Source organism: Rhinatrema bivittatum, chromosome 7, assembly GCF_901001135.1.
Source record: "Rhinatrema bivittatum chromosome 7, aRhiBiv1.1, whole genome shotgun sequence".
NCBI lineage: Eukaryota > Metazoa > Chordata > Amphibia > Gymnophiona > Rhinatrematidae > Rhinatrema > Rhinatrema bivittatum.
The window spans coordinates 215078889-215094066 of NC_042621.1; the positions used below are offsets into that span (position 1 = coordinate 215078889).

General features: G+C 44.6%; 1 protein-coding gene across 5 annotated transcripts in view; it reads right to left on the reverse strand.

Annotated features, from left to right (window-relative positions):
- Positions 1–1068: 1068 nt before the first annotated feature.
- The window catches only part of ATAD1 (ATPase family AAA domain containing 1), a 143438-nt gene continuing 129328 nt past the window's right edge, over positions 1069–15178 (reverse strand). For 4 of the 5 annotated variants that reach the window (XM_029609810.1, XM_029609811.1, XM_029609812.1 and 1 more), the window contains exon 10: positions 2167–2299. In XM_029609810.1, coding sequence (XP_029465670.1) covers positions 2167–2299 — 133 coding nt within the window. Of the gene's footprint in view, positions 2300–15178 lie in introns of all 5 variants that reach the window. The other variant, XM_029609808.1, reaches the window with a different exon arrangement.

Consider the following 15178-nt stretch of genomic DNA (forward strand, 5'->3'; position numbering starts at 1 on the left):
GTGATCACCTGCACTCTTCTCTCCTACTCTCTGTGCCAGTTTAGACTCCGCTTGGAAGCAAGCAATTAGCCTCGGTCTTCTCCATCTCCTCACCATAGTGATTTGTACTCCGATCAATTCTCTCTGCTTGGGGTTGGGCTCCCCGAGACTGTAAGCTTCAATCGCCTCTTCGCATGGGATTAGGCAGAGAGATGATCCCGCAGCAGCCTTAGAACAGAACTCACTACAGGTGAGGTCAGCCTGTTTTTTTCAGCAGCTGTATTCCAATTTTCTCCTTTCCAGGGGAACCCCTGTGATAGTCTCTCAGTCCCCAGCTTGGGAACCATGGTTATGGTTTTGTTTTTTTTAAACAGGTTAAGACTTGGATATTTCAACAGTGCTTCACTTCTTAAGGACCCTTAAAAAGATTAACTAAGTGGGAAATTATTCTATGAACTTTTGATTTTATGATATATGTATTGATGGATGTACTGATTAATCATATTGGGTGGGTAGGTGACTATTGATGATTTTATATCTACATTTATTGATGGTTATGATGTTTGTATTTGGCACTTGTTGTAAATCACTAAAGACTCCTAGGCCTTAACATTTGCTAAGTGGAAATACATGAATAAATTAATTTAGGCATCTCCTGAAACTAAGAGGCTAGATTTAAATATGCAGAGGGGGAAATTTTGACCCTCAGTGACCTAGCTACATTTGGGTGGAATTAGGCCAATAGATCCCTTGAACCTAAAAATAAAAGCTTTTTACTTATGTGACAGAAAATGTTTTATTAAGTTTTCCACTTGCATTGGAAATGCAAGTGGGAAAACTTAACAGCAGGAAGGCAGGTGGATGGCCACTGGAGCCTTAATAAAAAGGACAGACTTGATTCTCTGAAGAAAGTTCTTATGTAGTCTCAAAAGCTCACGTAATACAATATCTATTTTGTTATTCCTTCTAACCCCTCACACACCATAACAAATGCATTAAGGTGAGTGCCACTGGTCTTTGATCACAGCAGATAAATTGTTTTCATTTAGGTTATCATTTAACAGTAAATGAAACAGAACCCAATTTGTTGAATACACTTGGATCTTTTAATCTTTGATTTTCTACACATCCTAGTCTGATTCAGAAGCTATGTATAAAAACAGAGGTTCCATATTGAAACTTACATCACACATACATATGTATTAATCTATATTTCACATGAACAAAGAGAATCATGACAATCATGTAATATTCAAACAGGTATATTTTTCATGTATACCTATTCTTTTCATGTCACAAGACTCTGCCTACCACATAATCCATACTTTGTGGATGTGAAATAAAAAGAACACATCACTTCAAGTAGTTACATACATGTTTTTATTGCACTCATTATGACTCTTGTTTGTCAGGTATGCATTGTTTCAAACTCCTGAAACAAAACCCAGTATTCAATTCCTTAAAATGATACATTCCCATACACAGATACACACACATACACACACTCAGCATGGCCATGGCTATAACTCAGGCAGTTGCCTCAGTTGAATACTTTGATCCCAGTGGATTGTGATTAAAAAAACAAAAACCATAAAACAAAAGCCAAAACCCCTTCACCCTGACCCCACAAAAAAACCCTCCAGCTACTTAATCAGGAGTGGGCAACTCTGGTCCTCATGAACCACAGTGAATAAGCATGAGCTAGATTTGCATACAACAGGGGCAGTGCATGCACATCTCTCATATGCTTATTCATGGTGGATATCCTGAAAACCAAACTTGTTTGCAACTGCTGAGACCTAGAGTTGGCCACCCTTGCATCTAATCCGCTCTCAGTGAAGAATAATTCTTCCTTACATTCCTATTTGTGCAGGGGCGGACATTAAATCATGTTTCACCAGTCCAGCTAATCCTTATATTTAACTTAAGGCTGCAACAATGACCTGGTAAACAGGACAGAATATAATTTAAAAACTCTATTTGAATCCACCTCATGATCTCAAACAGGCACGTGCTCTGTCTTACAGCTATTGAATTTCAATAACTTAGAAATCCATGTATAAAAACTCAAATATTTAATCCCCTTCTTAAGAGGTTACCCCCTTCCCACCAACTAGTTAAACTATGGGATACAGGGCCAAAAACTGGTCATGTCAAAAATTGCACACAGTAAAATGGTCATCAGCCTCAATCCAAGCTAACATGCATTAAAACGTTCTGAAAGGCCATATCCTTAGATTTCTTCATTTTTTGAATCGCCCTGTGAAGATCTTGCTGCTGTATTGGTCGAATCTCTTCATCATCATCATCTTCATCATGGCTAAAATGAAAGAAGAAATTAAAGGTTGGGAACATTAATGTATATATATATATATTCATTTATTTAAAGCTTTTTTATACCGGCATTCATGATAGAATCACATCATGCCGGTTTACAAGTAACAATGGGGAGTGATAACCTAGAACAATTAACAGGTGACGAGAAGCAAAAAAGTTACAATAAAACAGGGGAAGAAGGAACTGGGAGAAGACAAGAGGCTAGAATGTTTTTAGGAATGAGAATAACAAATAACAAGAACAACTATTTACATAGTACTGGAATGTAACTTGGTGGTTGTTGCAGTCAATCTGTTGGGTCTATTGGCGGAGTCAGTGAGGTTCAGGAAAGGCTTGTCTAAATAGCCAAGTCTTAAGTCTTTTTCTAAATGTTAATAAGCAAGGTTCCTGTCTGAGGTCCGGGGGAATTGCATTCCAGATAGATGGTCCTGCCGTGGAGAAGGCTCCACGGCAGGACCATAAATATACTGAGATTTGTACTTGAAAAATATTGTGAGAACACTTCTATTACTGCTAAGCCACTATGTAAGAACATAAGAACATAAGAAAATGCCATACTGGGTCAGACCAAGGGTCCATCAAGCCCAACATCCTGTTTCCAACAGTGGCCAATCCAGGCCATAAGAACCTGGTAAGTACCCAAAAACTAAGTCTATTCCATGTTACCATTGCTAATGGCAGTGGCTATTCTCTAAGGGGTAGATTTTAAAAATTTGCACGATCGCGTACTTTTGTTTGCGCACCAGGCACGTAGCCGCGCGTATCTTATAAAATCCGGGGTCGGCGCGCACAAGGGGGTGCACATTTGTGCACCCTGCGCGCGTCGAGCCCAGCGCGCGCTGCCTGTTCCCTCGGAGGCCGCTCCGATTTCGGAGCGGCCTCCGAGGGAACTTTCCTTTGCCCTCCCCCCACCTTCCCCTACCTAACCCACCCCCCCGGCCCTATCTAAACCCCCCCCCCTTACCTCTGTTGCACGATTTACGCCTGCTAAAAGCAGATGTAAATCTGCACGCGCCAGCGGGCTGCTGGCGTGCCATCACCCGACCCGGGGGCTGGTCCGGAGGCCTCGACCACGCCCCCGGGCCAGCGCCAGGCCCCCGAAACGCTGCGTCATTTCGGGAATGCCCCCGACACGCTCGCTCCCCGCCCCTTTTACGAAGTCCCGGGACTTGCGCGCCGGCGGCCTATGCAAAATAGGTGCGCCGGTGCGCGAGGGCCCTGCGCGAGTAAATCTGGCCGGATTTACGCTCGCAGGGCATTTAAAATCCGCCCCTAAGTGAACTTAATAGCAGGTAATGGACTTCTCCTCCAAGAACTTATCCAATCCTTTTTTAAACACAGCTATACTAACTGCACTAACCACATCCTCTGGCAACAAATTCCAGAGTTTAATTGTGCGTTGAGTAAAAAAGAACTTTCTCCGATTAGTTTTAAATGTGCCCCATGCTAACTTCATGGAGTGCCCCCTAGTCTTTCTATTATCCGAAAGAGTAAATAACCAATTCACATCTACCCGTTCTAGACCTCTCATGATTTTAAACACCTCTATCATATCCCCCCTCAGCCGTCTCTTCTCCAAGCTGAAAAGTCCTAACCTCTTTAGTCTTTATTCATAGGGGAGCTGTTCCATTCCCTTTATTTTGGTAGCCCTTCTCTGTACCTTTCTCCATCGCAATTATATCTTTTTTGAGATGTGGCGACCAGAATTGTACACAGTATTCCAGGTGCAGTCTCACCATGGAGCGATACAGAGGCATTATGATATTTTCCATTTTATTCACCATTCCCTTTCTAATAATTCCCAACATTCTGTTTGCTTTTTTGACTGCTGCAGCACACTGAACCGACGATTTCAATGTGTTATCCACTATGACGCCTAGACTTCCGTAAAAGCAAATACTGAAGCAGAACCCTCTTCTTTCTTTTACTTACACCAGCTGTGTTTTATCCAGTTATTAGAACTATGACTGGACAGTGCAAGGGAACTGATATAGGGGTTTGGAACTTCAAATCCAACCTAGTGATCAAGGCATCATCTGAAAGCTGGTTGGTGGTTTGTATGAAAAAAAAAAATAATAATAATTGGTGGTCTCAATCCCATGTCCAGTGGACAAGTATCCATATCACTGAAGCCATTATCACTACCTAGCACCTTTGTTGGCAGTCTCAGCAGAGGCGCCAAACATTGTTCAGGCATGCAGGCCAAATGGAGCCTCTTACCCCTAGAGGTGCTCCCTTCACAGCAGGGTCAAGGCATACTGGTGGGCAAGCGAGCACTGTCACTGCCCATGCTGGACCTGTTCTGTGGATAAATGGAGGACTCCAGTGTCCCCAGCTATTAAGGGCACTAAATTCATCCATAAAAGCAACTTGAATTCTTTAAACATTAAAACTAAAAATAAATAATATATAGTATGAGTTCTAACAGTTATTCTAAAACCACATCTTCAGAAAGACCCCAGTGAGAAACTGCATTCTAATTGCTTCAGAACAAATGGTTTCAGCCAGCCATTTTGCCTTCCCATGACGACAGATACTACACTTTTTAATTTAAAAAATGCTTCTAAAATTCTGTCAATATACATTTTATTGCACTTACTTCCAAGTCAACTGCTTTCTTAATTATTAACATTTTGCTTTTCTCAGGGTTTGTAACAGCATAAATTTCAAATGGTAAAACACATTCAGATAAAAATACATTTTACAGGCTGATGACGTCAGCGGCTCGAGTGGCAGCCTAGCCTGGAGCTCCTGGCTATGCCGGATAGCATCCAGATAATATCGTAGCCATCCCTCCACCTTTTGACGCGGCTCCAACACCAAGCTCACCCCCGAAGGCTGCTGATGGCGAATCGGGCCCCCAAACCCGACTTTTGCAAGTTTTCCTACCAGAAATCGGCCCGGGAAAATTCTCCTGAAAAAAACAAAATGGCCGCCGTGACGGGAGAAGCGATCTCTGAGGCCTCAGCTGCAGCACCGGCACTCCCCGATTCGGAAATCCCTACTCGGGGTGAGTTTAAGGCTTGGTTTCGGGAGCTCAGCCACGATCTCAATTCTTTTAAATCTGAGATCCGTGAAACGGTGGGTGAAATGAAGGAGGAACTGTGTGAAATGGGGAGGAGGCTTTTTGAGTATGAAACCCTCACTGAATCTCAGGCAGATAAAATGAGCTCGCTGCAGAATAGCCATAAGGAAATGGCTAGTGAAATTCAGCAACTCTCCTCCAAACTGGAAGATTTAGAAAACAGGAATAGGAGGGCTAATCTGCGCTTTCGGGGCATTCCTGAGACCTCTGACTTTGCTAACTGTGTGCAAGTTATTACAGAGCTTTGCACTGATTTATTACAGCAAGATGCAAACCAAAATGCTGCAGGCTCTGGAGGGTCTCTAGTGGTCAAGCTGGAACGGGCTCACAGGGTCCAGGGTCAGAGAGCTCCTAATCAACCCAAGGATGTGATCGCTTGCTTCCATGATTTCCCTGTGAAAGAGAAGATCCTGGCCCTGGCGCGCCAGAGGGGGAAGGTGCAGCTGCAGGGACATGATGTGCAAGTCTATGCTGATGTTTCCCCGACTACTATGAAGAAACGCCAGGCTATGAAACCTATTACTGCTGTTTTGATTAAAGAAAACATCCGGTACCGCTGGCTCTTCCCCTTTGGCCTCAGCTTTACTGTGCAAGGTACAACGCACAAGGCACAATCCGTGCATGAAGCGGCGGGCATCTTGAAGGACCTTGGCTATACTGTGACGGATTTGCCGCCATCTTCCTCGCCACGTGCCGACCGCAGGGAGGAACCTCGCTGGCAGCGGATGGGAAAGGGGGGAAAGAGACTGCGACGCACCCCGGATCCAGATATCGCGAACAGAGCCCCTACATGATCTGGCTGCTTTGGCTCTGAAGGCTTTGACACTGTTTCTTGTTAAGCCGCACCGGACGTGGAGGGTTTGGTTACTGGTTATATGTTTGATAATATGCTGATGCTGCCGGGTGGGACGGCACCTGGGACGCTGTCTTCACTCACCCCTAGATGATGGGGGACCCAAGAGATGATTGTGGTTCCTTTGGGAGGGGGGGAGGGGGGGGAATGGGGAATAGTGGGGATCTCCTCTCTGGGAGTGCATTGCCTTGTTGTTTACTGCCCGGCTCACTGAGGGCTACGTGCTGCTTGGTACTATGTTTAGTTGTCTCTTGTTTCATGGGGGGACCTCTCCTGCTCTTATCTCTGTCTGCTCTATATACGCTGGGGCACTTGAAATGCACCATCACTTGTCCGGATGGCTACCTTTAAGGTACAGTCCTTTAATGTTAAGGGACTGAATACGCACCGTAAGCGTAAATTACTATATAAAGATCTGCAGCGTGCTGATATTGCGATTGCTTGTCTCCAGGAGACACATTTAAAGCGGCGCTATGAGCATTTAATGAGCTCTGCCCTTTACCCGCATCAGTATTGGGCGGCTAGCTCTAAAGCTGCTAAATATGCAGGTGTGGGGATTCTATTTCACAAGGACTTTGCTTTTGAATTGCTTGACAGTGTTGCTGACCCTTTGGGTAGATATTTATTGCTGGTCCTTAATATTGCTGGGGTCTCGTATACATTGCTTAACGTATATGCCCCCAATGTTCACCAAGCCAAATTTTATGATGCGCTGGTGAAGCTGGTCCTCTTGAAAAAAGTGGGTCACTTGATGGTGATGGGAGATTGCAATCTGCCCTTAGACCCTGGTCTTGATTCCTCGGGGGGGCGATGTTCTACTTTGAAAAGAGACCGCAATAGCCTCCTTGCTTTTTTGGACCACTTTCAGCTGGTAGATGTGTGGCGCTTTTTGCATTCCACCCAGAGGGATTATACTTTTTTCTCGAACCCCCATAACCTATACACTAGGATAGACTATGTTTTTGTGGATAGGGGAGTGATCCAAAATGTGCGCAAAGGGGTTATAGAGTCGATCACGTGGTCCGATCATGCTCCGGTGTGGGCTGAGCTGACTTTCCCTAATTATGACAAAGGCCAACGCTTTTGGCGCCTAAACGATAGCTTACTTGACAGTGACTCCTTTGTGGATCAATGTCGGCGGGTACTTACAGATTACAGTTCTCATAACCTTCACCCTGACATCTCGCCCATCACTTACTGGGACTGTTTAAAGGCAGTGCTTAGGGGGACTTTTATAGCTCGGGCCTCTTGGGTTAAAAAGGAGACCCAGCGGGAACGTTCGCTCCTGACTGCCAAATTATTGGACTTAGAACAGCACCACAAGCAAACCCCCACTGAAGTGCTCCGTTTGGCCTTAGCTGACTACCGATCGCAACTTGGGGCGCTAGATGCGGCCAAAATTGCGCATGAGCTGGAGCAAACGGAACAAGTATACTTTGAAGGGGGCAATAAAGCGGGGAAGTTGCTTGCGCATAAGTTGAGAGCCAAACGCTTACAAAACACTATTACTAAAATTGTAGGTGCTCATGGTGCACCACTTACCTCCAATGATGCGATCCGTGACTGCTTTTTACAATTTTATTCTGCACTGTATTCCCATAACCACTCTATAGAGCTCAGGGACATACAATCCTTTTTACAGGACACTCCCTTATCCCAGTTATCAGAGTCCGCCAGGGATACGCTAGACAAGGATATCTCAGAATCTGAGGTGTTATTTGCCATTAAGCAACTTAAGGCTGGCAAGTCCCCGGGGCTGGATGGGTTTACTGCCCGGTTTTATCAATGCTTTGCCGGTGATTTACTTAACCCACTTACGGCCATGTTTAATGCCTTGCGACACGAGGGGGTTTTGAATCCTAATTCTAATGTGGCGGGTATAACGATCATTGCAAAGCCGGGACGGGACCCTACCAAGTGTGGCTCTTATAGGCCCATCTCATTGCTGAACATAGACCTCAAGCTTCTGGCTAAAATTCTGGCTAACAGGCTTAACGGTTATGTAGCACAACTCATTCACCCGGATCAGGCCGGTTTTATCCCTGGTCGCATGGCGTCCGATAATGTGCGGAAGTTGTTGGATTCCCTCTGGTGGGTTAAGCGCCATCATATCCCCTTTCTTTTTATGGCTATGGATGCGGAAAAGGCCTTTGATTTGGTTCACTGGCCTTTTTTATTTCAAGTCTTGCATACCATGGGTTTTGGGCCTTTTTTCATTACCTGGATTCAGAAATTATATGATAAACCGAGGGCCTGCATTAAGGTAAATGGGGGCTATTCCCCGTTCTTTATTGTTGAGCGGGGCACCCGCCAAGGTTGCCCGCTCTCTCCATTACTATTTGCCCTATTTATAGAACCTTTGGCCCAACGGATCCGGTTGTCGAGGGATGTGATGGGCATTAGTGTGGGGTCATATTCCTCCAAGTTGGCGATGTTTGCTGATGATGTCATTCTGACCCTTGCGGACCCTCAGCAATCGTTGCCAGCCGTGGTAGAGATTATTAAAACCTTCAGTCAAGTGTCTGGCTACTCCATTAATTGGGACAAAACTGAAATCCTTAATATTACGTTACCGGAGGACCAGGCACGGGATCTGAAAGCCCGTTTTGCTTTTAAATGGGCAAAGGAGAAAATTAAATACCTAGGTATATTTATAGGGGCTCATTCTGATGTTTTTAGGCTTAACTATCCACCTCTTCTCGCTAAATTGTACAGGGAAATGGAGGAGTGGAATCGATACCACATTTCGTGGCTGGGACGAATTGCTACTTTTAAAATGAACATCCTGCCCCGGATTGGATACCTTTTCCAGACCATTCCTTGCGTCATACCAACTGCACTGCTTCTCAAGTGGCAACGCAGGATTATGAAATTCCTGTGGCAGGGGAAGCACCCCAGGGTGGCCCAGAAAGTATTGTTTCAACCTCGGGTGCGGGGGGGCCTTGCAGTGCCTAACTTATTACGGTATTATGTTGCGGCTCAATTACGAGCTGTTGTTGATTGGCACAGAACCACCGCCCGCAAACCTTGGGCGATTCTGGAGCAGGAACTTATCGGGCCACACCTGCTGACTAATATCCTCTGGCAACCTCCTAGCTCTGGGCCCAAATTGGAAGGCCTACCGGACACGATTCAGTGTACCTTACACCTTTGGTATAAATGGAAGCCTCAGGTGGTGGGGTCCAAGGTGGGGTCGGTCCTTTTTTCCCCCTTTCACTCTGGGTCATTCTTGGGGGGTACAGCTCCGCAGGTCTTTGCAGATTGGTTGGCTAAGGGTCTTTATAATTATAGTCACTTCTGGGAGCACTCCTCGTGGGTGACGTTCTCCACTCTCCAGGCCCGGCATGACTTACCTCAGGGGGATTTCTATCGCTACCTCCAACTAATGAGTTACGCAAGAGCGACCCATATTTCCCGGGATTTACTCCAGCCAATTGGTCTCTTTGAGAATTTCTGCCGAGCGGCTGACAAAGTACAGCACTTAATGTCCAAAATTTATAAGCTGCTCCTTCAGGGTATGGGAACGCGCCCAACATACCTGTCCGCCTGGGAGGCTGATCTGGGGTCCCCGCAGGGTGACGACTTTTGGGACACTATCTTTACAGTGGGGTGTAAGGGTCTTATCTCAGCCTCCTACTTGGAAAATAGTTTCAAACTCCTTTATCGGTGGCATTATACCCCCGCTAAACTCCATAAAATTTATTCCACGGCCTCGGATCGGTGCTGGAGGGGTTGTGGGGAGCGAGGTTCCTTTTATCATATGTGGTGGGAGTGTGCTGCTGTTTCCCAGTTTTGGCAGGGACTGGCTGTGTGGCTTTCAGACATATTGCATGTTTCTATTACTCTAACCCCCATAGTTGCCCTGCTTAACTCAGACTATCCACAGCTCGACACGGCCTTACAGCGTTTTGTTAGATTGGTGGTCACCTCTGCTCGATGTGAGATAGCTTTACACTGGAAGTCTCAGGGTGTACCTACATTATTGCAGGTTCAGTCACGGGTGGCAAAGGTTTGTACCCTTAGTAAGATTACGGCGCACCGTCGGAAACAAATAGGGGCCTTTCAGCGTACCTGGTCTTTATACCTAACATGGCAACAACAACAGAAGAAGATATGATTTCCTTTTATGTTTGATTTTCTCTTATGTTATTTGTTCATACTACCTTTGCAGGAGCTCCCAGGGATGGTAGGGGAGAAGGGTGGGGGGTGAGGGGAACAGAAGGGGGGGGATATGTTTACACAATAACTGAGAAAAGCAGAGAATCTGTTGTAAGTCTTTATTGCATCTATTCTACTGTCAATTTTGTTATTGTACATGCTTCACAGATGCTGTATGGTTTTGTATTGTCGGTATTATCTTTCTCTAATAAACCTTAAATTTCAAAAAAAAAAAAAAATACATTTTACAATTCTGAAAGAATGCACTAAAATGAACATGCAGTGTTGAGAAGAAAGGGGACCTCAAGCACCTGCTGACACAATTCAAGTTTTAAACACTGCTTTTTTTCATCTTTTGGGAGAGGAAGGGGCATTAGCCTGGCTCATCTTCCTTCATTGCTGAGCTTCCAAGCCCAGTGAATACCTGTCTCACTGCACTTGTGGCCCTTTATCACTCTGACACTGAAGCACCCTAAGATTCCCCTCCATCCCACCCTGATTAGGCATTTTAAATCCAGCAAGGAGAAATTACTATTTACCTGATAATTTCCTTTCCTCTGAGGAAGGAAGACCAATCTACACAAGTGGGTTATGCTCCTCTAGCAGCAGACGGAGATGGAGTAAAGCTGACTTGCTGACATGACAGACATATAGCCCTGCCCAGACATCAGCCCGCCAGTATTCTCTGGAAAAACCAAACTGGACAAACTGATTATACCTGAACATGACTATTAACAGTCAACCACTTTTAAATCTTCTTACCAGCAAGCGAAGTCCCTCTCTGCCTCCAGGATCGTCTGCAGAAGCGGCTCATCCAGCGGTCAGGCCTGCGCAATTGGCGCCGGCGTTCCCACCGGGGTAAGGCCTTCTCTGTTCACCGCTCCTCACCCAGGCAGAGCCGCCGCCGACCGCGAGGCTAAGACAGCAGGATCCCGGCCCCGACTTCGCTGCGCCCGAACCCCGCCCTCCCCAGCACAAGCATCCAATCAGGCGACGGCTACAGGGCAGCCAATCGGCTGAGGCCCGGCGGGACTTTTAAATTTTGCTTACCAGCCAGGCGTCGCGCGCCGAAGGAGCGCGACAAAGGGGCTGGCCCCTTTGTGAGCCCCTTCGTGCAGCCCCGTGGTGCGGCCCCGCAGTGAAATACTCTATTCTCTCTAAATCGACCACCTATGTTCTAACCTAATATCTCCTGATACTACAATTTTTCCTATTGAAAAGCTGACCCTTCCACCATTCCCAAGAGGAACTAAAATCCTCTATTACATTCCTTTGCTAGACCAGCACTCATCTATTGACAATCTACTCCACAGGAAACCTACTTTCCCTTTCCCACACACATACAAAGATTAAAGAATAAATTTACGTGCCAACATCTGACGAGGTTAGAGTCTCATTCCACCTATGATGCAAGGATACACAATACCCATCCTATACCACTGTCCCTCTACTAAGATGAAATTTCCAATGCAATACCAATTCAAACCATATAGAAACCTCATTCCAGTCATGATCTCACCACTTACCCAATTCCTCGGGCTAGCCTTATTTTCTCTAACTCTATTCAATGCGCAATCAATTACCAAAAAAACCCATATCCTACATGACTACCTGCTTGATTCCAAACCAGACATCTGTGCGATCACAGAGACCTGGCTGAAGCCGACAGACACAGTCTTAATAAATCAACTTCCCACCCAGATATATGACGTCTTTTCAATACCTCGACAAAAGAAAAAAGGAGGAGGACTTCTCTTAGCAGCCAAAAAAGATTTTAATCTTACCCAACAACCCATCAATTCAACATCTAAATTGGAGGCAGGCCTTTTCAAATCAAAAACTCTCCAGATCCTCCTCATTTACGCCCCCCCTGGGGTGCTAGACCTCGATGTATCGCCTTTAGTGGAAATCATAGCTAAATACTTGACCTTGGATACTCCTTCCATCATCCTTGGGGACTTTAATCTACACATTGACGTCAGGCCTCAATCATCTAATTGCGAAGCTCTCCTTTCCTCGCTCTCAGCCATGGGCTTTACTCAAATTATCACCCAACCCACTCATAAAGGGGGTCACACCCTTGATCTTATCTTCACAAATAATAGCCTCATACAACTCTCATCCCCTTCCTGCCTTCCAGTACCATGGTCAGACCACTTTATGATCACCTCCACTTTTAAAACGATGACAGGATCCCTTGCACCCCTGCTACCAACAACACTGCACTATAGGAAATCCTGTCCTTCAGAAGCCCTTGATAATTCTCTATGCAAAGAATTACCCAACTTGGATCTTTCGAACCCTAACGCAGCCATATTTTCTTGGCAAAATATTACTGAAACCATAGCAAATAATCTATGTCCTCTATCATCAAAGAATATTAATCCATCGCAGAAACATAAACAACCATGGTTCTCTTTGGAGCTTCGCACATTAAAACAAAGCCTAAGACAGAAGGAAAAGAAATGGCGGAACTCCCCCAATCCTCAATCCCTAGCCATCTACAAAGCAGCTCTCCACCATTACAGAACCATGACACTGCGAACCAAAAGAGACTTTTACGCCCACCGTATCCATGATATGTTCTTCGATGCAAAGGCCCTTTTCGCTTATGTTTCAGACCTCACCAAGATTACTTCAGCACCGATTTCTGATGATATAGCCCAATCAAAGGCCAATGAACTGGCCATTTTCTTCCAGAGTAAAATCGCTAATACCTTGGCTAGATTACCCTCCAATCCTATCACACCTTCTTTAGATCCCCTCTACCGCCCCAATTCATTCACAGCATTGGAAACATTCGAGCCCACCTATTCTACAGAGGTGGAAACTATCCTCAAAAGAATGAAACCCTCCACTCACCCACAAGATCATATCCCATCTAAATTACTGCTTCTAATACCAGACTCCATCTCCAAATACCTAGCAGACATTATTAACTGCTCACTTTCACAAGGTATCTTCCCAGACACTCTCAAACTAGCAACTCTCAAACCTATCATCAAAAAACCAAACCTGGACCCAGATGATCTAAACAACTATCGACCAATATCTAATTTACCGTTTATAGCCAAAATCATGGAGAAAGTAGTAAATAATCAACTATCAAATTACTTGGAGGAAAATAATATCCTTCATCCTTCACAATATGGATTTCGGAAAGAACATAGTACGGAATCACTCCTCATATCACTCCTTGATCAAGTATACCTGGGAATTGACAAAGGATGCTCCTTCCTGCTTGCACTCCTTGATATCTCCGCAGCCTTCGATACAGTCAACCATACTATATTATTAAACCGGCTATCCGACATAGGAATCTCAGGATCTGTCTTCAGATGGTTCGACTCATTCCTCAGTAATCGAGGTTATAAAGTTAAAATCAATAACATGGAATCTCCTCACACTAACTCCCCACATGGAGTCCCCCAGGGCTCTTCTTTATCTCCCACCCTATTTAATATATACCTCCTCCCTCTCTGCCATTTCCTCTCGTCGCTAAATTTGAAATTCTACGTATACGCAGACGATGTCCAAGTTTTGATTCCTATAACAGGCTCCTTAGACTCAGCAATCAAATCATGGGAATCTCACCTTCAAACTATTAACCATCTCCTTACCAGCCTCAACCTGGTGTTAAATACTGCTAAGACTGAACTCCTGCTTATCACCCCTGAAAATAGTCTACATTTACAACAATTGCACACTACCTCCCTCATCACTCATGCTAGAGATCTTGGAGTTATAATTGACAATCATCTGAGCTTAAAGAAGTTTATAAATTATACTATAAAGGAATGCTTCTACAAGTTACAGGTGCTCAAAAAACTTAAGCCTCTCCTATATCACCATGACTTCAGGACTGTACTCCAAGCAATCCTGTTCTCTAAGGTCGATTATTGTAACTCGATCCTGCAAGGTCTACCAGCTGTTACATTAAAACCTCTGCAACTACTCCAAAATGCAGCTGCTAGGATTTTGACCAACACTAAGCGCAGAGATCACATCACGCCTATACTAAAAGACCTACATTGGCTTCCAGTTAATTTTAGAATTATTCACAAATCCCTCACCATCATCCATAAAAACATCCACCACCAGACTCCCCTAGACCTACTACACCCTCTCAAATTACACTCTTCAGCTAGACCTTTGAGAGATGCCTATAAGGGATCCCTTCATGTTCCCTCAATCAAAATGGTACAAAGATTAACAATCAGGGACCGGGCTTTTTCAACAGCAGGCCCCACCATTTGGAATACACTACCCCCAGACCTCCGACAGGAAACCTGCCTCATAAATTTTAAAAAGAAACTGAAAACTTGGCTTTTCGGTAGAGCCTTTCCTGTCTCCTAGACTATATTCTACTAAGATATTATCCAATCAGCTGTGCTTCAATAACTAGCAGAATATCATATAATCATGTTATAATGCTAGAGTTATTCTCTTGAGGTTGGCTCCAAGCCTCTTTCCCTCTGTTATATCTCTCTACTTTGATGATCTTTCTCTTCATTTCCAATTCCAAGTTACTCACCCTTGTTATAATGTAACTTTTTTTTTTTTTTTTTACCTTCTGCTCCCTATCTGTCTCCTCTTTTGAGGTTTGACTAGTTATTGTTAATGTACTATCGTTCTATGTAAACCGAGTTGATTTGATCTGTATCAAGAAAATCGGTATATAAAAACCCTAAATAAATAAATAAACCACTCATGATTCCAACAATTGAAAATGCTGAGCTCAGTTAAAACCATTAACATGCACCAAA